Genomic DNA, 27,969 nt, shown 5'->3' on the forward strand with positions numbered 1-27,969 from the left:
GCGGTCGCAGTGAAAAGGCGGAGGCGGCGGCCGCTCCGGCTCGGCTCCGCGCGCAGTGCCTCCCCCGCCGCACCCCCTCCACGCCGCCCGCACCCGCCAAACTTGATGTGACCCCGGCCCGACGCGGCGGCCGCCCCTCTCACCGCCCCGCGCGCCCCCACCGCCACCCCACCCCGCCCCGCACCCAGGAGCGCACCGCTCACCGCGTCCCTCCCACCCCCTCGCCTGGGCCGGCGCCGCGCTCGCCCTCCGCGCTCCCTTCCTCTCGGCACCCCCCGCCCCCCCGCACCATGAGCAACCTGAAGCCGGACGACGAGCACAGCACCGGCACCGGCACCGGCACCGGCACCGGCACGGGCACGGGCTCCGGCGGCGCCCTGGAGGAGGAGGTGGGTCTGCGCCCCGGGACCGGCCGGGGGAAGCGCGCGGAGGTGGGCGGGAGGGAGGGCGCGCCCGGCCGGTCCGGCCATCGCTCCCGGAGCCTTCCCGCCGCTGCCCTTCGGCCGGGGAGGAGCAGCCTGTGTCCGGCGGGCGGGAGCGCACGGCCCGGACGGCCCCGCCGGGCGGGCATTGTCTCCCCGCCCTCCCGGGCTCGGGGCGGGCCGTGCGCCGGCCGCCGGCCGTGCGTCCCGTGGGGGGCGAGCGGCACCCGCCGCCCCGCGCCTCCCGGTGCCTCTGCCCGCGCGCCCCTCGCCCTCCACTCCCGGCCCCACTCGCTGCCCCTCCCCGGCGCCTCCCCGCGTGGCCGGGACTCCCACCGCGGCTGGAAGGAACGGAGCGGGGTTAGCTCGGCGGGCGGGCGGGCGGCACCGTCCATGCCCTCTCCACCCTGACCCTCCCCGTGACCTTGGAGGCCTGGGGCAGCCGCCGGCACCTGGAATCACCGGAGCTGTGGTGGCGGCGGCGCGTGGACCGGCTTCCCTCCCAGCCCCAGAACCTGGGCTTTGGCGGCGAAGAGGGCAGCCGGCAGTTAATTAAGAGTTGGGAAGGAGATGCCTGAAGACACTTCCCCGTTCTCCTCCCTTCGGTTCCGCCCAGGCAGCCAGGCGAGAACCCCGGAGCTGGCCTGGATGGATTCCGAAAGTAGAAGCGCCCATTTGCTGGCCCACCGACCATGTGCTAAGACTTGGGAGTAGGAGGTGGCTTCGTGGAATCTCCCGCAGCTGGGTGGTGAATGGGATCGTGAAATCAGGGATGTGTGTGTGTGTGTGGGGGGGGGGTGTGTGAGGTGGTGGAAATGGCTCTCAGTGGATGGGGACCAGGAGCTGGGCCACAAAGACAAAAGCTGGTGTAGACAGGGGACAGGGTTTGCAGCTCCCTGAAGGGCCTGGGCCTCTGCTGTGTCACGCCGGGGCCAAGAGACCCTTCCTGCCCCACCCTGCCATGCTCTTGCCCAGGAAACCAAGGACCAGTTATCCATCCTGAGCTCCCTTCCCCTTGGTCTGGGGGAGAAACCGCAGAGCCCCTTGGTGGGGGCTGGTGTTGCTACACCCTCCCCCCCTCCATTCCAGGGATGTAGCAGCTGGCCTGGCCGTGCTATAGGTTTGGTGCAGAATGGCGGCCACAGCCCCACTGCTGGGCTGGGCTCCTCAGAGTGGGAGGGATGGTGGGAGGGTCACACTGCCAGCTCCCACTCTTAGCAATTCAGAGCCTGCTGCCAGCCCCAGTCCACCAATGGCATGACATCTTGAGAATCTAGGTCTAAATTCTGCTTTTTTTTTTTTTTTGGAGCAGGGAGGGGGGAAGCGGGATGCACAACTCTTCACTCTGTGGCAAGGGACGGCCTGACTGTGTCCACTCGTGTGATGTGGGCTCTGGTGTGGTGGAGTTGTTTTGGCTCCTGAAGGTCTTGTCCTCCTTGGATCTTGATGCCCACAGGTCTTGGCGTTTTTGGACCTTAACCCCATCCTGACTCTACCTGGTGGTTCAGAATTGCCCCCTTAGAGCCGGGGGAGGGTGCCAGGGTTGCTGGTGCGTGGGGCCTCTGCTTGGCCTTCGGGTGGGCTGAAATGGAGGGAGAGAATCTGTCTCCTACAAAGCTGGACAGGGACCCAGAATGCCACTTCTGCGAGAGGGTTGACTTAAGCCGGGACCTCACACTGCCCACGAGGCTGGGCTAACCCTCAGACCTACCCCTTTGAAGTGGGAAGGGTGAACCGCGTGGCCAGGCTAGTCTTGGAGAAAACATTTCAGGTATCGGTCACCTTTTCTAAGTGCCTTTTCTGAGAGAGAGGGCAGAATCCTCAAGAAGTGGAATCCTTGCTGCTCCTTGGGAGTGGGGTGGCCGCAGCACCATAGGGGTCAGGGAGTCGGTGCAGCTGGTACTGGTGGAGGGCCCTGTCCATAAAGATCTAAAACTAAGAGCTCTGGGGATCTCCTGGAGCCCAGTGTCTGCCTGGTCAGGGAAGCACAAGGAGTGGCCCCCATCCCCAATTAGCCTTCTGAACAGTGACGGGGCCGAGAGCTTTCTTGCTGGGGTTCCATCTTAGAATGGTGGGTTGAGCTGGAACTGGACTCCTTCTCTTCAGCTTAGATGCCCCCTAGGCGGTTAGTTCTGCTACCTCTCAGAGCCCCCCCCCCTGAGGAATCGGCATGAGTAGTAGGGTTTATTCTCATCGCTCACCTAGGCTGGCTCTTCCTAGCTGACTGTGGAGGTTAACTAAAGCAACCCTAGAAAAATCCAGGCATCCTACTTGGCCCACATAGTACCTCAAATCCTAACAGTGTTAGATCACTGGAGAAGGGTGCATTATCATGGTTCCTGGATGGGGATTCAGTGGGGCTGCTCATCTTTGCATAGCCTTGACTCTTGGACAACTGCTTTGTCTTTATAGCCTGGGCTCTCCCTGCCCACCTTATCCATGGGGCCTTCATCCATGTCATAAATATGAGGTTCCTTTTCTGGATGAGGGTCAGGAATATAGGTGAAAGATCACAGACTGGGGGGTCAGGAGGATTTGCCAGCAAGTGAGGGGATGTTGAATACAATGGTATATAAAATAAGGGGATATGAGCAAGTGATAGGGTGGTGCCACTGAGAAGTTACGAGGTCTGCCCTCCCTGAGACGTGGCTGAGTAAGAGGTTGTTAGTCCAGTAAGGGTGGGAAAGGCATTCCAAAAAGAGAGAATCCTATATAATAAAAGCCTAATATGCAGATTGGGCAGTAGATTGACCTGTAGTTCAACTGCTCGCTATGACGTGCACTGACCACCAGGGGGTGGTAGAGTCCTGGAGGCGCTGCTGGCCTTGATGGGCCCCAAAAAGAGCAGGGCCAGGATCGTGGTGGGATGGTGGAGCAGGAGAGTGGGCAGTGCCAGGCCAAGGCAGGTGCGAACGGGACCCGGTTGCCTGCTGATTGCCCCACAGATAGCAACCAGTGATGGGGGGCGGGGCCGCTGCCCAGCTCCCAGGTACTGAGGGAGCACAGTAGGGGGGGGCGCGCCCCCTCCCCCACACACAGATAGCCCTGCAGACTGCAACCAGCTGTGGCATCGGTGGGAGGGGGAGTGGAGGGCCCAGCCCAGATCTGTTGCCCACACAGGCGGGATGGTGGAGCAGGTGAGGGGGTGGCACCAAACCAAGGCGTGGTGCCAGGCAGAGCTGCGAGGCTGGGACGTGAGCTGGAGTCCCCCACCCATGCACGAATTCATGCACTGGGCCTCTAGTAGCATGTGTAAAAGTGGAGGTTGATTGTGGAACCACAGGGCTCGCTTGGGTGACCACCAGAAGTTTGCCATGTTACAGCATTATTGGGGGGCACATTGTGCTCATGCAAGCTTCAGGGGGCATTGGCATTTTTCTGCCTCCAGGGAAGAACATGTGTTACCCTTGGAAAGCTCGGGAGAGCAGGAGGGATTAAGGGAAGGGTCTGAAGGGGAAGAGCTACGTGTCGGTCTCAATACTCTCCCCCAGACAGGCCATGCGTGGTGCCCAAGCTCTGGAAGGTGCGGGAACACAGCACATGAAGCCTGCTCAGGACTGGCTCTACCTCAGACACAAACACGTCCCGTGTTAGGGATTCCTGAGGGATGGCTGGGTAGTAGAGTGTTTCTGGGGAAAGATGTGTGTGGTTTGTAAACATTCTGTTTTGAAAATTTAGACTTTACTTTCATAACACAAGGTAATACTGTTACAGTAATTAGCCATTGGGGGCCGCCTACCGGAAGGGGAATCTTGGGTTGGAGTGGTTTGAGTTTCCAAAAATGAAAGACTTTGTTGCTGTTGTTTTCATTTTTATGTTAGCCTAGTGATAAACTATAGGAAGACCGATGGATGGCAGCTAAGGGGGTGACAGTTTGACTTGAGGGCCTTGGTCTCTTGCTGTTCTCTCACCCCCATCTTGTCCATTGTGTTTACTGTGGCTGGGTCCAGGTCTGGTACCTCTGGGTCCATCATGTGTCCTCCAGGGGCCTCATAAGAGCCAGCCACATCCCTCGCCCCTGGCAGGACGTCCAGAGTTAGCACTTCAGGTGCATGTGAAGGAATTCTGGGTCCAGCGTGCGACTTGGGCACCTCCCTGGGTTTGTTTTTTTCTCTGCCATCAAAAGATTTGAACAGAGTCTGGGGCTTCTGGGTGCTCTGTCTGCAGGCTTTTATTGGTGTAAGGTAGTGGTCGGCAAACTCATTAGTCAACAGAGCCAAATATCAACAGTACGACCATGGAAATTTCTTCTGAGAGCCAAAAACCGACTTCTGCGCATGGGCCACGAAGTTTCAATCGCACCGTACGTGCGCACCCGCATGTGGTATTTTGTGGCAGAGCCACACTCAAGGGGCCGCAGTTTGCCGACCACTGGTTTAAGGGAAGGGAGGCATCCATGCTTCTGGGCTTTCCCCTGGAGACAGGGCCCAGCGTGGATTCAGGCAGATTCCAGTTCAGGCTCTCCTTCCTGGGCGTTGTGGAAGTGTCGCCTCTGCTCAGATAACTTGTGGGAGAGGCCGTTCTAATAATAGGGAGCCCGTATGTCGTGTCTGTCGTGCCAGGCGTTGCTCTAAGCACGTTACCGTTTGAACTCCAACTCTTACCACAGCCTGTGACTCGCTTACATCATCACCACCGTTTCATAAACGAGGAGTGGACACAGAGGTTAGATAAAGCGCACGCAGCTCGGGAGTGGGTGAGCTGGGATTTGAACCCAGAGTTTCTCCTCAGCACACTGTGCCTGCGGTTCTGTGATGAGGGTTTTTGGTGAGGCGTGGGGGGCAGGGCCAAGCCTTGCAACTAAAGTTCTTGAAGCCTGAGCTTTGGGTGATGCCAGGGTCTCCATAGAAGCTCAGAGACGCCCCAGGCTCATTCCCTTTGCGTCCCAGGGTCGGGTGAGGGGAGCTGCTGGCCCCCGCAGGAGGAATGATTTATCACAGATATTGTTTAGAATTGCCATCTCATGATAATAAAAGCCAGGCCAGGACACCTTTAGTTTCCAGTTCTCTGCAGACAGTTTGCTGACTGCCTTCACACACCCTTGGTACTCTGTGGCTGCAGGCATCTTTTTTTTTTTTTTTTTTTTTAATTTTTTTACAGAGAGGAAGGGAGAGAGAGATAGTTAGAAACATCTATCAGCTGCCTCATGCACACCCCCCACTGGGGATATGCCCGACACCAAGGTACATGTCCTTGATCAGAATCGAACCCGGGACCCTTCATTCCACAGGCAGATGCTGTATCCACTGAGCCAAACTGGTCTCAGCGCTAAAGAAACCATGCTTGTTCTAGAGTGACTGCCTGTCAGTTGCAGGGGGTTGGGATCGCGGGAAGACAGTACTCTCTTGGTTCTCCTTATCTTCTCCTTCCCTAAACACTGACCGCCTGCCTGGGTTCCCCCAGTAAGAGCCGGCTTCTGAACCTCATTCAGTGTTTGCACATCTGACGTCTCCTCCCCATCTTCAGTGGGCAGCTGGCGACCACTGTAAATAGAGGCGAGGCGCGGACCTGCAGGATGCCGAGCCTTTGGCTCTCAGGCTTTGCACTGGACCTCCAGGCGGTCCTGAGAGGTGGAGAAGAGGAGGAGCCTGCCTGCCTGCCTGCCCTGACCACTGAGCGCCTGGTCAGGGGCCGCCCACCTCTCGTTATTCAGAGCTGAAGGAGCGTGCTAGCGTTGGCTGGCTGCCTCCGAAGGGCCCTCACGCCCCTGGCAAAGCCGTGCGGCGGTGGCAGGGCCTGTCCGCCATCAGGAACCACGCTGCTGTGAGGTGGGAACTGTAGACGAGAGTAGAGGCTTCGTGTGCCGGAACCCTGTCTGTGCCCAGGGACCAGCACAGGCTCCTCGGCTTTCTGCTGCTCCCTCTATTCTGTCCTTGGACGGAAAGAATAAGGTTGTCTCCAGGATGTGCCGAGGCTGGACAGGCGGCACTGCTGGCGACGGGTCCTCCCTTCCTGAAGACAGTCCACGGGTGGATCCATCTGTGCGGCAGGCCTCTGCAGTGTAGCGGGGGATTGCGCAGTGGGAGGGTCTGCGGAGGCCCACCTGCCATGGCCTTTGGTCATTTATGGCTGACTGAGCGGAAGCTGGTGGCTGTCACAAGTCATCAAGGCCACCTGCACATTGGACTCCCAGGGAGGCAGGGTAGGGCCTGACCTGGACCAGGCATGGGACATGTGTCTGCAGTATCTAGCTCTCCTTGGGAAGTGTCAACCCCTCCCCCCCTTCCCAAATAGGCTTTTACCGGGCTGAGGGTGGGGAGTCAGAAGAGGTTATTGGAATTGCGCCTCCAACCGTTTTTGAGATCCCTTGTCGCTGTGAAGGCGGAGATGAACTGCCCAGACTGGCCCTGTCCTCTATGGATAGCTGTCATATCCAGGCACCGCTGGGATGGAGGGATCCTGATGTGTCTGTGACAGGGGAGCTCCGACCAGAAGGCAGCTGCCGTCTCTGAATAGAGATCCTCTCTCAACAGGAGCATTCCGCTAGGAAACATCTCTTGTCAGGCATCATCTGCCTCAGTCAGATGACGGGCAGTGTGTTGGGCTCGGTGTTGTGTTCCCAGCACGGCCTGTTCACGCTGAAATAACATCACATGGTTTAAGGGTTAGAGGTATTGATTTGGAGCTGGGTGGGGGTGGGGGTAAGATTCCTTAGGCCAAAGCTTTGAGTCTGCGGGGTGGTGTGTGACCGTGGTACCAAGAACGGGACAAGCGGTAGGTCTGCATTGGCCAACCACCCAGCACCGGGAAGGATGGGAGGTGTATGGTGCCGAAGGGGAGGGAGCCTCCCCTGTGGGCCCTCCATTCTGGAAGCCCTGTGAGTCTGCCCCTCAGAAAGCCTTGGACCCCGGCTCTGCCTGGCATCGAGTGGAAAGCGGGCGCCTGGACATAGCACTGGGTCGTCTGCATGGCACAGTTCATACTGTTGGTCTGGTTCCCTAGATGAAGTATATAGGCTGGTGCTCACAACAGATGTGCTTCTAAGACGGTAAGCCTGTTCCTGGAGCTAGAATTAGCTTGGGGTGTGAGGTCTGAAGTCTTATTATTGAACACTTTATACAAGCCAGCCCAACAAAATATATATATATATATATATATATTCATGCTCTCCCTTTAGAGAACTTTATTATTATTATTATTGATTTTTTACAGAGAGGAAGAGAGAGGGATAGAGAATTAGAAACATCACTGAGAGGGAATCATTGATCAGCTGCCTCTTGTACACCCCCTACTGGGGATGTACCTGCAACCAACGTGCATGCCCTTGACCGGAATCGAACCTGGGACCTTTCAGTTCGTAGGCTGATGCTCTATCCACTGAGCCAAACCGGTTTCGGCTAGAGAACTTTTATCATCCCCGCTTGGTTCCCCACTCCAGCACACACACACAGTCCTGCACACACTGCAGGCTAGAGGGGAAGAGCCCCAACTTCCCAGGAACCTGGACTTGATCCCTAGCTCTGCTGCTGGCTGGCCAGGCACCTAATCCGTGAGCTGGTTTCCCCATCCGTGAAATGGGCCAGTACCACGCTTGCCTATCACATGGAAGGACTGCCAGGCTCATGTGCCAGTGGTAAGCGTGAAAAAGCTAGAAACCATAACGTGCCGCCCACAGCGGGCCTGAGAGCCAAGCCCTGATAATAAGTGATGTGGGCTGCAATTAGCAGGGGCAAGCGACGCTGGGACAGGCCCTGAGCCTGGGACCTTTCACGCCAGACCTGGCTGTCCGAGGGCATTGTTGGCGTCCTGGCCCAGAGCCCCTCGGAGGAAACGAGGGAGCACTGGGGCTGTGGGAGCCGGTGCGTCTAGGCCCCCGTCCACCGTCTGGCTGTGTCTGCTCGCTCTTCAGTCCCATGCTGTTGTTCAGCCCTTATAAGTCCTGGCTCCGCGGGCCATGTCGCCACATTCCATCCACCTCTCGTCAAGTGGCCTCGCTCAGAGGGACTTCTCTGCCTCGGGAGGGGAAAGAGCGACCTGCCCGTGCCAAGCCTAAGCATGGAGCCCAGGCGGAACCCAGCCCCCACCCTACCCCCTCACACAGACACAGAGGAAAAGTCCCAGCCAGGCGGTCTCTGCCTGGGAGGGTGTGACTGCTCTGAGCTTTCTGTCGGGCGGCCCCGGTATTGCTCCAGCAGAGACTCTTCCTCAACCCCCAGGCTCAACGTGGCCAGGGCCTGGCTTCTGACTGCTGCTCTCCTCCCCTCTCCTTCGCCAGCCCCTTCCTCGCCACTTTCTTTGTTTCCCTGCAGACAGAGGGAATGTGTTTAAAACTCTGAGCAAACGGAGGACACCTGCTTCCCGGGTACCTTAGGAGGCGGCGTGTGAAGGACCCTAAGGCCAGTCCACCCCTCTCCTGTGTTGCCCAGGCCGTGAGGAAGGCCAGGAAGCCACCTGACTGGCTGAGACTCTAACCTAGGGGTGTCGAACTCAATCAGAGAAGGGGCCAAAATCTAAAATCCAGCCTAAATCGCGGGCCGAATGGTTTACTGAACAGTCATAAACTGTCATTGTGATGGAAACGCAGCGGAGTGCAGTGACGACAGCGCGGTGCGGGCCACATTGCAAGGCCTGGAGGGACGGATTTGGCCCGCGGGCCTTGTGTTTGACACATGTGCTCTAACCCAAGCTCCCTGACAGGGGTTGAGGCTGTTTTTCTTTCGTGGGCAGGTCTGGTCAGCAGTTGTTTGCTGAGCAGGAGGCTGGACCCGAGTCCCCTGCCTTGGTTCTCAGAGGGGTCTCTTTGCCCTTGGAGGAGCCAGAGCTGGGTGTGAGGATGGCTCGGACAATTTCAAAAAGGGCCTTCACTATCTTTATATCAGGAAAGCTGTCATCTGTGTACAGTGCAGGCTGCACGCAGCTCATAAACCCTGTGAACTGGCTGGCGGGGGTGGGGGCGGGGTTGAGGCTTCCTGGAGCTGCAAGAGCCCAGCTGTCCTGTCCAAGGTGTCGGAGCGGCTTCCCATCCCCTCCCCTCCCCTATGAACGGGGCACAGGGCTCTGCACTCAGTGGCTGGGAGTTGGCAGTCTGGCAGTTTTCCCCTTGACCTCCCTCTAATACACTCTTGTTCGGATTAACCGTGGGATCGTCCAGCGGGACCCCCAATCAGCCTTCCGCGAGGAGCTGTTTCTGCCCTCGTAACTCAGAAGCTGAAGGCCATCTACCGATTCCTGGGTGCCCAGGGCCGACCCCCCTGGGGTCTGAGCGGGCTGGCAGTGTGAAATCCGCGTGTGCAGGAGAGCGTTGGCTGGCTCTGCTTCTGATGTGCTCGGTGACCGTGAGCAGCTCGCCGGACCCCAGGGCCTCGGTTTCCTCGTCTAACAACAAGGTTTCTTCCAGCTCTGATAGCCAGCATTTCAGTCGCCGCTGAGGGCTGGGAGCTGGGAAGGATGTGGGAGGGGCTTAGGAGAGGCTTGTTTTTCCCTTTTCGATTCCGCCCCCCTTCCCCAAGTGGTGTTTTCCTTCCAGATGACACGGGGAGAGCGCCTAAGCCGCCGGGAGGCAGGGACTCAGAGCAAGCGCATTACTTGAACATTTTGATGGAGTGGACAGTTAGGACAGTTTTTCCTTTCCGGGAGGAATTCTAACTTCCAGAGGTGCTAAGGGGTTGCTGCAAAGAGTCAATTTTCAAACACGGTCTTTATCTCTTCGGTAGAATGTTTCTGTTGCCCGAGCCAGGATTCCCCCCAAGTGTGTCTTTCCCTGAGTCCCAGCCTGTGCGGCAGGGATTTGCCTAGAAGGCAGGAGTCCGACTCCCAGGGGCATTTATTTGGGAGTGGGGTGGGGAAGCCTGGGGAGTGGCCTTTGTGGAGAAAGGTTTGCCCTCCAGGCAGGTGGACCTGGAGTCCGGGCTGCAGTCTCGAGGCCGAGGTGGGAAGAAGGCTGTGGTGTCCTTCAGAGTCAGACGATAAGAGGGTCTCTTGGCCGGGGGCATACTGCTGGTTTTGAAGCCGAGTCGAGCCTTTCCATCGCTAATCAAAGCTGGAACGTGGGGAGCGCCTGGGCCACAATACCCTACTGCCGCCTTCGCTGGGGAGTTGTATGTTTAGTGCCGAGAATGAGGGAGGGCTTCTGTGTCCAGAGGTTGGGACACGTTAGAGCTCTGAGCCCTCAGCATCTGGTAAGAGCAGAGTGGCCAGCCTGGCCTCTCGCTGAGTGGGAGACCCCTCCTGACCCCGTGTTCCAGTCCCATCCCACACGGGGGCTTTGCTGTGTAGAACGCCCACTTCCTGCTCCCCTGCCAGCCCCTTCCCTTAATTCCTGCAGGGTCCCCCTGAGCTTGGCCCGAGACCTGAGCAGCCACTGTCGAGGGAGCTGGCCTGGCCTGCGGACACCTGAATGACAGGGCTGCCCATCAGAGAGCAGAGGCAAGAGAGCTGTGGTCCGTCCGTTCCTGTCCGTCCCCGTCCCGTCTCCCCCCGGGGGGGGGGGGGGTGCAGAGCGAGATTGATGGAAGTCAGGAACGGACTGGAAGCATGGCCCACAGAAGCCTGACTGTGCTCTGTTCTGAGGCCAAGGCCTTGGGTGTGTTATCACCTTGCTCCTGAAGGCTTTTGTTTCATTTCATTTTTATCTGGAGATCTTTAAGCAGATTTTGGTTTGTCTGGTAGAAGAGCACATAGATATGAGTTTATCAGAGCTCCTTCTTCCCACTTCCCTTTTCCCTGCACCACCTTAAGCTTTGCCTCTGGGCTGGAGAGGGCTGCCGAGAGCAGGGGAAAGCCTAGGTGATGACCTGCAGGCCACTTCCTGTCACCCAGGAAAGGACTGGGCCGCCTGGGAGCCTGGTCCTCTGTCTTGCTGGGCTTAGAAAGAGCAGCTGAGAGGCTCCTTGTGGGAGGGACATCCCCATCCCAGGGGCCTCACGAACAAGGCTGAGGATGGGGGCCACCCGTTCCTGTGCCTCTGAGGTAATGCCCTTCGCCCCTCCCTGAACCACTGGGAGGGAGATTCAGGGACCATCGGTAAGGAGGTGAGGAGTGGCCAAGAGAGGAACCGTAGGCACCCTAGATCCATCTCCAGCTGGAGGGAAAGAGCCCAGGAACCCACAGCAGAGACCTACAGCCCCAGGAAGTCTGCTAACCAGTGATAGCCTGTGGGCTTACCCAGGGGCCTGGACTGCCCTGCCCCCTCACTCCAGCAGCTTCGGAGGAAGATGGGCGGCAGGACCTGCAGAAGGAAAGAACTGCCTCTGGAGCCGCCAAAGCCTTGCTGGACAAGGGCCCAGCTGTGCCAAAAGGCCAGTGGGCTCCCCTCAGTGGGCCTGGTGCTGGCTGGGTCCTCCAGCAAGGTGGAGTCTGCTCCCAACAACCACGAGGGCCACACAGCCATGTCTGCGATGTCCTGTGTTTGGGCCACCTCTCTGGCCACGTTCTTTGTCCATATGAAACGTGGTGCTTCCAGTGGGTTCCTCGGCAAGTTCCTCCTTCCTCGCTCTGCCCCATCCCGAGCATATCTCCAGTTGTACTTAGGGCATGGCTGTGGTCTGCCATTGAAGATGGCCATTCTATTTTATATTTTAACATTTTTATTGATTTCAGAGAGAAAAGAAGAGGGAGAGAGAGAGAGAGAGATACATCAATGATGAGAGAGAATCATTGATGGGCTGCAGAAGGCATTGATGGGATTGAGCCCATAACCCCAGGCATGTGTTCTGAGCAGAATTTGAACCGTAACCTCCTGGAAGCATCTTCTCCTCGCCAGGCCTGAAGCTGGGGTGCAGATGGCGGCCTCACTGAAGCTGTTTGTTGTCTTTGCCATTTAGGGCATTACCTGCCACGCCGGGCCACGTTTACTCTCAACCACCGCACCACGCTGGCCGGGCGAGGATGGCCATTTTAACAGGGCTGTGGTTGCTTTCCGAGTTTCAGGACTGTGGTTGTGTGGGCACTTCCGGAGAAGGGCCAGGTAAACGAGTGTGGTGACTTCTAGGACCTGGGATTGTGGGAAACACCCCTTCTGCTCCTTCAAATACTGAAGGCAGTTTTGTGTGTTGAATTCTTACAATAAATTCGTGGAATAGGCAGGCAGGACATGAGTTCTCTGATTGGTCTTTTCATCTCGGCATCAATCAGCTGTTGGTATCTGCACCCACCTCAATGAGCCCAGTGAGGCTGGCACCAGCAGGTGGCATGGGAGTTGTCTGTACGGCCGGCCTGAGACACAGGGCGAGTCAACAAGGCCTTGGAGAAGTAACTGATTGTCTCTGTCCCCACCGTCCCTAGAGGATCCTGACTGTACAGTCACCTCGCTTTGTTACCTTCCTCTTCTGAGCCTCAGTTTCCTCATCTGTAAAGTGAGGGTGTTGTAGTTCACCTCCATTGTGCCCTCACCTCAAATATTACCTCCCAGGGAAGGAGGAAAAGGAACCCGTGACCTCCTAAGATCATCTCACCCATGTTGCCAGCTCCAGACTGACCCGGACCTGACCCCTGTCTCGCTAGGCACTTTTTTTTTAATTTATTTTTTTATTTTATTGATTTTTTACAGAGAGGAGGAGAGAGGGATAGCTACGTCGATGAGAGAGAAACATCGACCAGCTGCCTCTTGCACACCCCCTGCCGGGGATGTGCCCACAACCAAGGTACATGCCCTTGACCGGAATCGAACCTGGGACCTTTCAGTCCTCAGACCGACGCTCTCTCTACCAACTGAGCCAAACCGGTTTCGGCTCGCGAGGCACTTTTACGTAAAAGGCTTGGGGTACCTGATAGGCAAGGTTTTCGTGCAGGGAACCACTGTGATTGCAGGAGCCCTACGTGAGCGTGCATTTTGTTGAGCCCCCAGTGCCCGGCGTGGAGTGAGGCGAACTGTTCTCCTGGAGGTCGATGGTGTCCGCGTTGCACAGATAGACAGCTTCGGAGGCAGGAAGCATCTTCTCCTCGCCAGGCCTGAAGCTGGGGTGCAGATGGCGGCCTCACTGAAGCTGTTTGTTGTCTTTGCCATTTAGGGCGTTACCTGCCACGCCGGGCCACGTCTGCCCCGGCCTGGGAGTTTCTTCGGAAGGATCGAGGCGCTGGGGACCCTGCGGGTGCTGAGGCCTGGCGCTGGGAGCTCTGGAGGGTGGGGAAGGTTTGAGCCGTGGCTCCCTTCTCTGGGGCTCTAGAGGCCAGGATAAACTCAGGCGGTGGAAACGATGTGAGGCAGGCGGTTCTGAGGGCCCTGAGGACTTCAGAGGAAGGAGGGGGGAGTGAGGAAGTAGAGGGGGGTGAGGGGTGGCCCGAGCGGCAGCAGGGGCAGCAGCTGGTTTTGGTGCGCGGGGAGCTTGCTGGGGACCCGGAGTAGATGGGCTGTGCAGGACCAGAGGGAGCTGAAGCCGAAAGGCAGAGCGAGGGCTCTGAGACCTCTTCTCCCCTCAGCTTGGGGCTGAGCTCATGCTCCCCTCCACCTTGCTTTGCCAGTTTCTCCTTGTTCTACCTTAGTGTCCGGCTTTGCTGTCATCCTCAACGAGCCCCCAAGGAAGGGCTCCCGCATGGATGTGTGACAGTACTTTTCCTCCCCCCGAGCCTCATGAGGCCACCCACGGCTGACCCACGGCTGGGCAGATTGCTGGTGGCCCCAGGGACTGAGTCAGGGCCCCCGGGTGAACTAAGCTGCGTGAGCCCCCTTGGGCCTCCGTTTCCGTCTGCACAGAGGAGAGTCGGGGATCCCGCCACCTCCGGAGTGACTGAGACCAAGTAAGGACCTGAGAGAACCGTGAGGCCAGCTTTCCTGCGACCTAACTTCCCAGACTTTGGTGCCCCTGCAGAGGGTCTGTGACCTGGCAGACTAACTGCCTTGGCCTCCTTTTGTTTCTGAGAGGCGGCCGGGGACAGGACGGGAGCGCGACTGTGGCCTTGTGAACACTTCAGAACCGAAATGATGGAAACCAGAAGAAAAGGGCTGGAAACATCCGGCCCGGAGGGAAGGCTGGAAACCAGGATCTGAGCTGGGAGGGAGGAAGGGAGGGGAAGATCCCCCATCCTCCCCTCCCCCCCCCCCCCCCCCCAGCAGGAAACTTGGTGCTGAGAACTTGCTATTTCAGGGGGCCTCTGGGGAGGCCTGGCCAGAAAGGAGCCATTTGAGGAAGGGTTTAAAATTAGCCGGGGTGAAACGGGTGGCCCCCGGGGAGAACCGAGGCAGAGGCTTCCGTGGGGTGGCTCTGGTTCTGCATCTTGGACCCAACCCGGGACCCGCCATCCCAGGGAGGAGCGAGAAGCAGGGCCCTGGCTGGGTGCTCAAGTCCTGGCACCTAGAAGCAAGTATCGCCTCTACCTGCCCAGGTGGGTCCCGGATGACCCAAGCAGGCCACTGTCCTTTGGGGGGTTCCAGGGAGGTCAAAGGCCCTCCCATCAGAGCATGGAGGAGGGTGCCTCTGGAGCCCACCCGGAGCCTCAGCTGTCCAGTGTGTCCCAGGTGCTTCTGGGAGCAGGGCCGCACTTAAGCACTGTGTAGACAAGGACACAGAGCTGCAGGCTGTGACGTGTACAGAGCCCACCCCCCCACCCCACCCCGCCCCGGCCCAGGCCTGGGAGCAGAGGCATGTCTGGTTAGGGAAAGGCATGACTGGAAGGAACGATGTGCCCTAAATGGCAAGGGTATGCTTCTTGGCAGAACACTCATGTGAGTGAAGAAACTTGTCCTTACCCATTTGTGACCAGGCATGGGCTGAGGATGGTGACACAGTTGTTTATGCTGGTTCCCACAGTCCCTCCCGGCTCTGTAGCTGAGGATGTGCACGCGCGTGCGTTGGGTGTAACTTTGCCCGGCTGCTCCAGGTTCCTGGTTCGGTCCATTGTCTACAGGAAGGCTGTTGGCCGGGTCCCACAGGCTGTCATGCAGTTCAGGAAGTCAGATTTGGCTGGAGTCACAGGATAGAAGTCTGGTGTCAGACCTGGCTTCCCCACCAGCTTGTCACCATGGTGAGGGCAAGCCTTGTAACTCACAGCATCTCCTGCCTCGTTTGAAGCTGGCAGGATCCTACTCATTCTTCAAAACTCGGCATAATTGTCCCATCCCCGACTCCTCACCCAGGTCTCGGACTCAGTAAACATCTGTGCCGTAGCAGCACTATAGTAGGCGCTGGACATGGAGGCAGGAATGCACCCCATTCCTGCCATCGAAGAGCTTACCTCTGGCCTCAGAAGCAGTGCCCGGGAGGTGGGTGGGTCGGGGTGGGCCCCTTGTTGAAGTCATCGCAGGCTGTAGCGCAGGACTTACGGTCCATTTACATCTTTGCCTCTCCCCTGGACCAGAAGGGACCTCTCAACCTGGGTCTGTGGGTATCTGCTACAAATGATACTCATTTTAACTGGTGCGTTTCGGAGGAGTAAGACACCAGGTGTGCTCAGGGGCTCAGAGGGGGCCTTGATCTGAGGAGGGATCCGGTCTGTGTGCTGGTTAAATGGGGCTCTCTCCCCGCGGCTGCTCCACGGCCGGCAGGCTTGCACAGAGGCTCTCAGCAGGTGCTCGTTCAGTGACACCTGCAGGATATACCTGGAGAAAGGAGAGGGCACAGGAAGGCCTTTGGAAAGTTAAATGCTTGTGCCCTGGCCTAGTTCACATGCTTGTTGCAGTGGTTAGAGCAGCTGCTTGCTCACTGAAGGGTCTCGGGTTTGATTGCTGGTCAAGGGCACATACCTCGACTGTAGGTGTGTGCCAATCAGGGTATGTGCAGGAGGCAACCAGTGTTTCTCATATCTCTCTCTCTTTCTCTCCCCCTCTCTCCCTCCCCATCCTCCCGCTCTTCACCCATTCCATTCCACTCTCTCTAAAAATCAGCCCTAACCAGTTTGGCTCAGTGGATAGAGCATCGGCCTGCAGACTGGAAGGGTTCGATTCCAGTCATGTCCAGGTTGTGGGCTTGATCCCCAGTGGGGGACCATGCAGGAGGCAGCCAATCAGTGATTCTCTCTCATCAATGATGTTTCTATCTCTCCCTCTTCCTTCCTCTCTGAAATCAATAAAAATATATTTTAAAAAATAAAAAATTTAAAGTAAATAATAAAAATCTAAAAACCAATGGGAAAAATATTCTTGGGTGAGGATTAACAACAATAACAAAAAAAGTTAAATGCCATGAATCTCTGAGTATTCATTTGTCTCGGCCTCCAAAGGGGGCCCAGGAAATGCCAGATTCCTCCCTAAACTCTGGGAGGGTTCCAGTTCCTTCCGGAAGGAGGGGCCATCATTGCTGTCCTCTGTCTCCAGGTCCGCACCCTGTTCGTCAGTGGCCTCCCTGTGGACATTAAGCCCAGGGAACTCTACCTGCTCTTCAGGCCGTTCAAGGTGAGTCTGGGCCCAGCCACCCCCGGGCAGAGCCTGGGACAGAGGCGAGGCGTCAGGAGGGAGGACAGAGTATCAGAAACGGTGACCACAGACCTGTCAATCCACATGCTGCTCCCTGTTGATCACTTAGCCCTTCCCAGCCTCTGTTTCCTCATCTGGAAAGTGGGAACATGGAGAATCTCCATAGAGTTTGCCGTATAAGTAATCTTTGAGATTCAGTGTAGCCTTTTCGATTTGCAGAGGGGAAAACTTAATAAGGCAAGATCTGTGCGTCTGGATTACAAGCTGGTGGGGCAAATGGGAATTTATGAGTGAAACGATGGTGACTGCACCAATGCCCACCCTCGTGGTACTCCGTGTGGTGCAGGTGGAGCGTGGAGGGCGCCCGGCAGTGGTGGAGGGCGGAGTGGGCGGCTGGGACGGCACAGCAGTGGCTCTGACCTTCCCTGTTAATGACGGCCTCTCTCTGCAGGGGTACGAAGGGTCCCTGATCAAGCTCACATCCAGACAGGTAATTTCTCTGCCAGGCTTTTCTGGGCTTGGAATGAAGGCTGTGCCTTTTACTCCGTCTTGAGGGAGCTGAGACCTCTCCCTGCATCCTGGCTCTGTCCTGGGCTGGTGGAACAGTGGCCTCCACGGGTCCCCTCTTCTTACCAGTCAGCTCCTGGTCCTCCCTCTCTCACTCTTGAGAAGCCACAACCTGGCTCGAGGCTGAGGGCCATTTGGGGTCTGGACTGAACCTTGGCGAGGTGAAGTTGGAGAAGTTTCAACCTGTTCCCCTTGATTGAATCTGGAACTTCCTCAGGCACTTGATATATTGGAGTCCCCTTCCTGGGAAAACATTAGAACTTACTCATTTTTAAATATGTGTGTGTGTGTGTGTGTGTGTGTGTGTGTGTGTGTGTATTAATTGATTTCAGAAGATAAGGGAGAGGGAGAGAGAGATTGAAACATCAATGATGAGAGAATCAATGATCGGCTGCCTCTTGTGCGTCCCACACTGGGAATCGAACCCACAACCTGGGCATGTGCCCTGACAGGGAATCGAACTGTGACCTTCTGTTTATAGGTCAATGCTCAACCACTGAGCCACGCTGGCTGGGCTGGAACTTGCTCTTAATTACCTGCATGCATTAAAAAAATAAAAATAAAAAGACTTATTGGAAGGGTGATGCTTAGTGCTGTGGGATAAAGCCCTGTTGGCATCATTTCCCACAAGGTGGCACCTGGGTTGGAGACTTTTGGTGCACGAGAGTCTTCCTTAGATCCCACTGAGCTTAGGGTGGACACGGGCAAGAGTTGCTTTTTACTATTTTGGTGTTTTTTTGTTTTGTTTTTGCGGGGGAGATGGAATGGTGGGAGAGGTGCAAGGGTGTTCTCTCTTTTTCCCGTTAGCCTGTTGGTTTTGTGATCTTTGACAGCCGGGCAGGAGCAGAAGCAGCCAAGAATGCGTTGAACGTGAGTAGATGGAGAGCAGGTCTTTCTCTGACCCACGGACCCCTGGGCATGGGGCGTCCTTGTCCTGTCTTCTGCAAACCTCCCCCCACTCCACGCCCAAGGAGCGGACCCGCAGACCTTGTTTCCCAGCCGCCCTGGGCCGAGTCCACGGCTGTGCTGTCTCGGCCAGACGTCCCTACTCACAAGGCAGCGTGTCCTCTGTGCTGGCCCCAGGCGGGCAAGTCTTTCCGACAAGATGGTTTCTGGGGCCCTTCTGTGCCCACTGCAGTGGGCCGTCCGGGTTCTACAGAGTAAAGTCTTTCCCTTCCTTCCCTCCCGTTGTAGGGTATCCGCTTTGATCCCGAGAACCCGCAGACCCTGAGGCTGGAGTTTGCCAAAGCCAATACCAAGATGGCCAAGAACAAGCTAATGGCTACACCGAATCCCACCAGCGCCCACCCCGCCCTCGGAGCACACTTCATCGCACGGGACCCCTGTGAGTGATTGGCGCCCAGCGGCAGCCTGCGCCCTGCCCTGGGCCTGGGCTCGGGGCTGCAGGGGGTTTGTACACAGCACAGGCACTGAGATTCTCACCGGGGCTCAGTCCACCTGCGTGCCCCCTTTGCCAGGAGGCTGCTTGCATCTACAGCTACCTCCGTCTGGGCTCCCCACTTCCGTCCTGCCTGCGGCCTTTGTTGGGCCTTAGACAGGCTCAGCCATCAGACTTCCCTGGTTTCTCTTGGTTGAGATGGGTGGAGGCCCCTCTGAGAGCTTCTCAAAGCAGACAAGACAGTCACCCTGCCAGGCCAAGTAACATGTCCTCTTTCTCTGGTCTTGAGGGGTATCTGGCCGACGAGCTTGTGCTTCAGCCATAGTGCTGAGTCCCCTTGTCTGTCTGGCGTGAGGTGGCGGAAGGGGAGTGTTCTGACGACGGGGCTGTTGTCTCCCTTCGTAGATGACCTGATGGGGACTGCTCTGATCCCCACATCCCCAGAGGCCTGGGCCCCCTACCCTCTGTACAGCACAGAGCTGACCCCGGCTATCTCACACGCTGCCTTCACCTACCCAGCTGCCACTGCTGCTGCCGCCGCCGCCCTGCACGCTCAGGTAAGCTCCCCCCAGGGGGAGGAGCAGGACGGGGCAGAGGGAAGGTCTGAGTCGGCCAGACTTCGTGCCTACCTGGCCTCTGGACCACGCATGTCTCCTGAGCTCAGCAGAGCTGCTGTCTCCCACAGCATGCCTTTAGGATAAGGTGACTAGATGGTCCCACTTTTGGCGGGACAGTCCTGATTTTCTACAACTTTTCCTGCATCCTGAGGCGTTTTAAAAAAAAGTCCCGATTTTTGGAAAGATTGGAAAGATTCTTTCCAAAAATCGGGACTTCTTTAAAACGCCGCGGGACACGGGGAAAATTCTTGAAAATCAGGACTGTCCCGCCAGAAGCGGGATGATCTGGTCACCTTACTTGAGGCCTTGGGCTCTGACCGTGAGGCCATGTTGAAGATTTAGGGCAGAGTCCTGCAGACCCGGCTGTGGTTCCACCACCCCCGGCCCCACACTGCACTCTGTGGTGACCGAACCACGATTCAGATCCCAACCCAGGTGTGGTCTCCGGAACCCTCCGCCTGCCTCTGCCTCCTCCTGTCTGTATGAACTTGAGAAAGCTCTTAAAGGTTGCTGTGCCTTGGTTTTCCTAGTTATTTGGAAAAGAATTCTTTTGTGTGCCTCGGGTTGTGAGAATTAAATGTCAGTGCCTGAGAGGTGCTGGAGCTGTACTTGGGAGAAACGTCCCCAGTGCTCAGCGAGGGCTCCTGTTTCCATGGAGCCTGGATGCTCTCCCTCCCGAACCTGCTCTGGGGCCGGAGAGAGGATGTGAGCACGGCCAGGAGGGGCGGGGAGGGCAGAGCTGGCCGGGAGGGCTCTCTGCTCAGCGAGGGCCGGCAGGCGCTGGAGAGGCAGACAGCCCCCAGCCCATTCCCGTGAGGCAGCGACAGGAATGCCAGCTGTGTGGATGGCACTGCCAGGCGGCACAGGAGGGCGGAGCAATGGCGAGCCCACCTCAGCCTCCCGTCCGTGGGGAAGAGGGACCTAGGGGGGCGTGCTGTGTTGTGGAGCAGGAGTGAGCAGAGGCCACAGACGCGTGGGGGCAGCAGAAGGCGATGGGGAGGAAAAGGAAGTGGGAGGCCCGGAGGGCGGAGTTCGCAGGAACTGGAAGCTGCGGTGGGAAGAGTCGGGGCGCTGGCCGGGTCCTCTGCGGCGCTCAGTGACCTCGGGGCTGCCGAGGGCCAGGGCGGAAGGTTCAGGTTCTGGGGCTGTTACCCCAACAAGCCCAGCAGGGGCACTCTCCAGCCACAGCAGCTTTAGATGGTACCACGGGCAGGAGTGTGGGCGCTGGAAAGCTGGTTGGGGGTGGGAAGGTGGTAACAATCTTCCCCAGAGGGAGATGTTGGGGCGTTTACCAGACTCTGGGTGGGCACAGAGTAGTTAGCCCGCACGTTGTCCGTCGTCTCTGACCTGGCGCAGTGTGGGAGGCGGGCAGTTGCACAGTATCCCGGCCACGTGGGGCGTTGAACTGCTGGGGTCCTCACCTGTGATCCCCACTTTGCAGTCCTCACCTCTGATCCCCGCCTTGCTCTGGTTAGCGGCCTGGTCTTTGGCAGGTGGCTTCACCGCTGGGCCTCCGTGCCTTCCTGTGTACGGTGAGCGGGCCAGAGGTTCTGGCTCATCTGCTCTGAGAGGCTGGGCGGTGCCCGGGACCTCGCAGAGGTGGGAGCTGGGGACAGGAGAGGGCTTTCGCCCTTCTCGGCGGGCCCCGGCTGGCTGAGAGAGGTATGCTGCTCCCTGCTCCGAGGGTTCTGTGCCCCCCTGTGGTCCTCCTTTCCAGCTTCCTCCCCCACTCCCTGCCTTGTGGTTGTCCAACTCTAATCCACTGTCTCATCCACATCCTGGCTCTCTCTTTTAACACCTGTGTGACCTGGGGCAAGTTACTTAACTTCTCTGTGTCTCAGTTTCGTTTTGGAATGATGATGATCATACCTACTTCATACGGCTATCCAGAGGGAAGACTAGAGGATACCCAGGTATCAGTGGCTGTTATTTAATATCATCGTTGTCTAGTTTCCTCACCTGGAGGCCTCGTTGTGCCTGAGTTCTGTCTCCTGGCTTCCCAGGGAAGGGATGAAGGCTGCTTCAAAGGGTCGTGGCATTTTGGGGGCAGGAGACTAACAGGAGGTTGGCCCAGGCAGTCACTAGTTCTGTCCCTGCTCCTCGCTCTCCGGAAAGCCATGCTCTCCGCAGTGAAACCTGTTGTTGGGACCAGATGCAGTAACAGGCATGAAAGCATTTTCCAAGTAGTAGCATTTTTCCCCTTTTCATTTCCAGAGCCCCTCCCCGCCCCTTCAGCAGGGCTGCCCCAGAAGCGGAGGTTGAAAATGGTAACTAGCCCTAGCTGGTTGTGGTTCAGTGGATAGAGGGTCGGCCTGTGGACGGAAGGGTCCAGGGTTCGATTCTGGTCAAGGGCACATGCCCGGGTTGTGGTCTTTATCGCCAGTAGGGGGCCCACAGGAGGCAGCCGATCCATTCTCTCTCATCATTGAAAGGAACTGTGGGCCACAAGGCTGCGGTGGGCACAGGGGCGGGTCTCAGCTCATCCTTTGCGCCCCTACCTAGCCCCTCTTGCCGCGGACCCCGACCCCTGTCTGCCAGCAGCCTCGCTCTCTCTCTCCGCTGCCGCTCCCACACACTGACGGTGAGGAGCGATTGGGGCCCTTTTGGGCCAGGGCCAGCAGCGGGCGTGAACCGGGAGGCGTAGAAACCCTCGGCTTATCGTGGTCAGGTCAGCAGCTGCTGCTTGCACCTGCTGACAGCACCGAGCGATCGGGACCAGCCCCAGGCCCCAGCAGCAGAGGCCAGCACAGGCAGTGGGTGTGAGCGGCGACTATGGTGCCAACAGTAGGTGCGAGCGGGGGGCCGTCGCCAACAGTGGGTGTAACAGGTGGCTGCAGGCCCTGATCACCCTTCAGGAGCAGGGGGAGCTGGAGAAGCCCTAAGGGGCAGTCGGGGTCATGGCCAGGCACTGGCAGCAGGTGTGAGCAGCGGCTCCGGCTCCAACAGCGGGTGCGAGTGCCCGGCAGGACCTCTGTGCACTGGAGCAGAGAATCTTCAGTAACAGAGGCTTTCCCTGATGACAGTGACCAGCGCCCCACCTTGTCCTGCACTCTGCCGCCTGCTGCTGATGCCCGCCATGTTCTCTGTGTGCCCCCTTGTGGTCAGCACACATCATAGCGACTGGTTGTTCAGTTGGTCTATTTACATATTATCCTGTGTGTGTGTGTGTGTGTGTGTGTGTGTGTATATATGTATATATATAAATACATATATATATATACATATACATATATATATATAAAAGGCTAATATACTAAGTGTTTGACTGTCCAGTTGGTCGCTATGGCATGCCCTGACCAACAGGGGGCAAATGCCCAACCCAAGAGCTGCCGAGCTGCAGTGACTTGGCAGTGGCGGTTCTCAGGTGACACACCCGAAAACCAGAGAGGATATAGCTTGATTCCTCGCAGGGCTGTGTGATTCCACCTTTGGCCGTGGGTTATGTTGTTGCTGGGGCACTGTTGGCCCTGAATGTAGTTTACTGCACACTTGTGTTTGTGTTCCACACCCTGTGTAATAACGACTGTGCAGAGTGCCCTCTCACACTCCCGACCCCTCAGGATGTTGGCGAGCCGGTTTGGGCCTGATCCCCGCAGGCCAGGCCAAGGGACCCCGCCTGCTAGAGGGCCCCTCGCTTATTCCACAGACACTGGGGACTATGGAATGTTGGCTCCAGGGTGTGTCTGGCCCATCTCCCCCAGGCCCACCCTGCTGGCCACCTTCTAATTAATTTCCTTTCAATGTGCACATATCCATGCACCAGGTCACTAGCCCTATAGATACTGTATCAGTGGTCGGCAAACTCATTAGTCAACAGAGCGGCAACCCGCAGCTGGCTTGCAAGCCACAGTTTGCCGACCACTGTCCTATATAATAAAAGGCTATATGTAAATTGTCCCCTCAACTGGGAGTTTGACCAGGAGTTCAATTAGGGGGTGGGGCCAGTCAGTCCACTGCCTGTGGCCCCTCCCCCCAGCCTTCCTGATTGGCCCTGATCTTGGCAGGCCGGCTGGACCCCACCCATGCACAAATTCGTGCACCGGGCCTCTAGTATATATATAAAAGCCTAAGTGACCATCCCACCGGTAGCTATGGTGCACACTGACCACCAGGGGCAGACACTCACTGCAGGAGCTGCTGAGCTGCAGGGACTTGGCAGCTGCAGTTTTTGGGTGATGCTCCCGGAACCAGAGAGAAGGGAGCCCGATTCCAGGGGGTGTCACCCAAGAACTGGCCCCTCACAATCCGGGATCCCTCGGGGGATGTCGGAGAGCTGGTTTCAGCCCAATCGCTGCAGGCCAGGCTGAGGGACTCCACCGGTGTGTGACTCTGTGCACCGGGCCTCTAGTCTATATATATTTAAAAAGAAAATGCCTAAATAAAGGGGTGGACAGTGTTGATCTGAAGAGAATTATTCTGAACCAGGCGACCAACAAAACTGAGTTTTTTATGTCTGGAGGCAAGGAGGTGGCAGCTAAGGGACAAGGGGGGGTGAAAAGCAGTCCTTCCTTTACCCAGGTGGGCACACCCCAAATGCCTGCCCTTTGCCAGGAGCTCAGCCAGAGCCCCAGGGACCGGACCTGCAGAAGGTGCTGGGAGATGGTTCGTCCCCTCTGTCTTGGCTCCACCTTCTGAGCCTCTTGATAGAATCTTCTCCTGCAAGAGGGTGAGGCAGGCAGGGGAGTGGCTGGCAGAGGCCCCCTGGGGTTCCATAAGCATTCGTTATTAGAGCTCTGTGTTTATTGGGAGGCAGGCAGGAGGCTTTTTTCTTTCTTTCCTCTGGCTTATCCTCCTGCTCCCTACAAAGTCGCTACCTTTAGTCCTTAGACTTGATAAGTAGTTAGGTGCGAGTGTGTGTGTGTAAAGCCACGGATAGGAATCTTTTATAAAAATTACTGGATACTCAATCGTTTTAAAACTTAAATTATGAGGACATTGTCCCACATCAATGAGTATAGGCCTATCTTCTAGATGCCCTGCCAGCCCCCCACGGGTGAGTGTGCCCAGCCCCCGTGGACGGTGAGTAGGTTGTGGACACAGTTCTTTGCTGCTGGGAGGCCTTGCGGCAGTGGCACCCTTGCTCGCCCCTCCCTGGGCACCTGTCCTGCTGTCTCCTTATCGTGAATTCCCGGGCCTGCTCCAGGGCCAGCAGGCAGACTGGCCGGTCTGGGCTCAGCGAGCCTGGGTGTTACTATAACTGACTCGGTGAGTGAGGCCCCGTAATTGTCGGCTGTTCCTATTGCTGCTGCTGTGGCTTCGCTCCTGTGCCCCCTTCCCTTCTGGGTGCGTCTTCTCAGTCGGTCCGGTGAGAGGGGACTGAGTCCCTGCCCCTCTCTTGTCGCTGCTGGTCCTCCCAGGACCTGGTTCGTCGTAGACACCAGGGGCCTGTCCGGGTGGGTATCTCAGGACCCCACGTCCCCCCCGTGAGCAGCGAGAGGCCCTGTGAAGGGACCAGCCACTCCCTCCCTCGTGTGCTGGCCCTGGGGGCAGGGGTGCCGGTCTTACTCGGAGCTGGGACAGGAAGGGACTGTGCTTTAGAGACTTATTTTTTTATTCCTCATCTGATGATACGTTCATTGATGTGAGAGAGAGAGGAAGGGCGAGAAAAGTGGAGATAGACAGACATCAAGGCATCGATCAATCGCCCCACCCAGAGATCAAATCCCGCAACCTGGGTATGTGCCCTGACCAGGAATTGAACCTGTAACCTTTTGGTGTATGGACAGTATTTCAACCAACTGAGCCACCCGGCCAGGGCTGGACCGTGCTTCCTTAGAGGACCGGCCCGCCGGCCCAGCTCTGTGTCTGAGGGGAGCGCTCTGTCCACTTCAGAGGGACAGCTGTCTGGAGCTCAGAAATGGGGTCTTTCCTCTACTTCCTCCCCAGGAAGGCGGCTGGCTCATCCCGGGCCAGGGGGACAGCGCTGCTTTGGGGGCGGGAATTCCAGCACCGCGGGGAGGGGGCCGGCTGAGGCGGCTGCAGGCGGCCTCGGCTCCCCAGCGGCGCAGAGGGCCAGGGGGAGGCTCCAGAGTCCCTCCTCCTCCCCCCACGCCCTGTCCTCCCACCCCCAGCCCGCAGGGCACCCACTCCAGGCACTGCCGGCAGCAGTGGAGCTGCTTTCCTCGTCCTGGTGGGCCTCCCACAGAGGGGAGGAGAGGCTTCCTCCCGCGCAGCTGTCAGCGGGAGGGGGAGCCGCTCCAGATGTCCGGAGGCAGGGAAGAGGCTGGAAGAGCGCCTGGCCCCTCTGTGTGGTGTGGGGGCAGCTGTGTCCGGTGACGGCCGTGCCGCAGGCCTGGAGCCCGTTGGTCATTTGCCTAAGACTTTGCCCGGCTGTGTGCTGTGTGCCAAGCATCCGGCATCGTCGGGCGACCAGCCCCTGCCGTCCCGCTGTGTGCCGGTGAGGAGAGCCCTGTGCTGTCAGAGCAGCACCTGGTGTAGGAGGGGGCACAGGAGCAAGTTCTCTGGAAGCTTCCTTCAGCCCCACCCGGCCCGGAGGGCCCAGGGCCCCGTGGGCGGCCGGGTCTGGCGCTGCAGCTGCGGGGGCCCTGTCCGGGAGCCCGGCCGCTCCTGCCTCCGTCGGCTCTTGTGCCGTCCCCTCCTTTCCGAGGGGACCTGGGCCCCGTCCGGTTCTCTCCCCGCTCACGCGGGTGGGACGCCACGGCCCGGCGGGCGCAGGCGGCCTTCCCCGCAGGGCTGGCGTGGCCCCTCGGACAGCCCCCGGGGGAGGGGGTCCTATCCTCCCGGACCGGTCTCTGGGGATCCCGCTGCAGGGCCTCCTGGACAGTGCCAGGCCCCCCTGCCTGCCAGGCCCCGTGGAGGGCTCAGCTGGTAGTTACAAACCTCCAGGCTCAGGAGGGTAATGGCGGAGGGACAGAGAGGTGGAGATGGGGAGGCTGTGGCAGTCCCTACAGACCCCACACGGACTGGAGGCCACCCCAGCGTCGCGCTCTCGTGTGGCGTCCTCCCGTTCTGTCTTCCTGGTGCTCACGGCTGCCTGTGACAGCCATCTCCCGCCCACAGCTGGATGGGGCCCCCGAGATTCAAAGACACCGAGGAGCAAAATCATATCGGGGTTTGGCCTCCTGTTGGGAATTCCGCGCCCTCCCAGCCAAGGGCGCAGGGCCCGTGGCTAGCACCCGGGCCTCCACTGCCGCACCCCACCTGGTCCAGCCGGCTCGCAGCAGCCCGGTCTAGTGGCGTGTCGGTCGCCATAACCGTTCTCTCCTCTCATTGGCCTTTGCCCGGCAGAGGAGGCGGGTGAGGGGCACGCTCCCATTTTCAGGACGAAGACACTGGTGCTGAGGTGGGTGTCTGGCCCGGCGCCTGCCAGCAGTGACGGAACCAGGACTCTGCAGGCACAGAGGGCTGTGCCCCGGGGCTCCCCGTCTGGGCGGGCCGCGCGGCCAGCTCCTGACGTTGCTTCTCTTGCAGGTGCGCTGGTACCCGTCCTCCGACACCACCCAGCAAGGATGGAAGTACCGTCAATTCTGTTAGTTCCTCAGTAAGTGCTGGCCCTGAGGTCCGGGGCGAAGGCCCCAGACCCGGGCTTCCCGCGGGGCCCCGGCTCCCCTCGCTGCGTCCGAGAGCCAGTGCTGCTCTGGGCACCGGGCACTCTGGCTGGTCCTCCCCTTCTCCTCCCGCTGTCACCCACCTGCCCATCCGTCTGGCTCACTCAGCACACTGGGAAGGCCCGGTTCCGCTGCATCCCACACCTCCGCTCACGGCCCTCTCCCCCCTTCCCCTGCAGGTCTTGTTACCACAGCTGGACGCTCCTGCCCCCCGCTGGGGAGGAAGCTGCCCGCGGGCCTGCAGCTTCCACCGGCTGGGCGGGGAGCCGCTGCTTTCCTCCAAAGACTGTGAATTTTAAGCCTGACTCAGTGGACTGCTTCCTGTTCCTCTCCCTCCCCTCCCCCGGCCCCGCCCCGCCCAGAGCCCTCCTCCCAAGGCCTCCGGGGAGGGTTCTGGGACACTCGGACCCGGTGCCGGGGCCTCCCTGGGGCCACGCGAGGCCCGGCCTCCCGTCCGAAAACTTGCTTTTTGTAGCTTCACCTCGGAGAAACAAGGCGTTTGATTTTGCATGTTTTCTGGCATGAATTAAGACACTTACACTTGTGTATATGTGAGTGTACAGTTTGTTCTCACACTGTGTCACCATAGCAACAGGTCCTGGCCTATAATGGTTCATCATTCCTGGTCCCGCTCTCCACACCCCTCCCCTGCACCCGCCCCACTCCTGTGGGACCCGCGCCTGCCGCCAGTTCCACCAGTTCCACCGCCCCACACGTCCCGGCTGGGCAGCCACGGCCGGCCTGGCAGAGGGTTCCTTTTCCGTTTCCCATCGGGGTCCCCCGCTCCCTCCGACGGGCTGGCCGCTGTTCAGAGCATCCCGTCTCTGCCCGTTCCGCTCACCTCTCCACCGCACACCCCACCCCCGCCACGGCTCCTCATTCTTTCCAAACTACGAAACCAACCGAAAAGTGAAAGTATTTTTGTACCCTGTGTAACAAAATATTTATGCATCATAAAGGATTTTTCATGTGTGTGTGCAATTAATTATTGAGGAGACCTTGTTCGCCCCGTCAGATACGTTTAATGTTTAGTTTGAGGCGTGAAGAAGAAAGGGTTTCCATTCTCCGGCCCGAACCTTTGTGTCGTGTCGGGCGTCCGTTTAAGGGGAAC

General features: G+C 58.3%; 1 protein-coding gene across 1 annotated transcript; it reads left to right on the plus strand.

Moving 5' to 3' along the window:
- Positions 1–27,963, plus strand: RBPMS2 (RNA binding protein, mRNA processing factor 2). The gene is made up of 8 exons (XM_036439173.2): positions 1–389; positions 16,609–16,686; positions 17,159–17,197; positions 18,082–18,144; positions 18,469–18,619; positions 19,079–19,230; positions 26,722–26,791; positions 27,038–27,963. The coding sequence occupies exons 1-7, from the start codon at positions 291–293 to the stop codon at positions 26,782–26,784; spliced, it is 645 nt and encodes a 214-aa protein (XP_036295066.1). The 5' UTR covers positions 1–290; the 3' UTR covers positions 26,785–26,791; positions 27,038–27,963.
- Positions 27,964–27,969: the final 6 nt, after the last annotated feature.

Source organism: Pipistrellus kuhlii, unplaced genomic scaffold (assembly GCF_014108245.1).
Source record: "Pipistrellus kuhlii isolate mPipKuh1 unplaced genomic scaffold, mPipKuh1.p scaffold_m20_p_1, whole genome shotgun sequence".
Classification (NCBI taxonomy): domain Eukaryota; kingdom Metazoa; phylum Chordata; class Mammalia; order Chiroptera; family Vespertilionidae; genus Pipistrellus; species Pipistrellus kuhlii.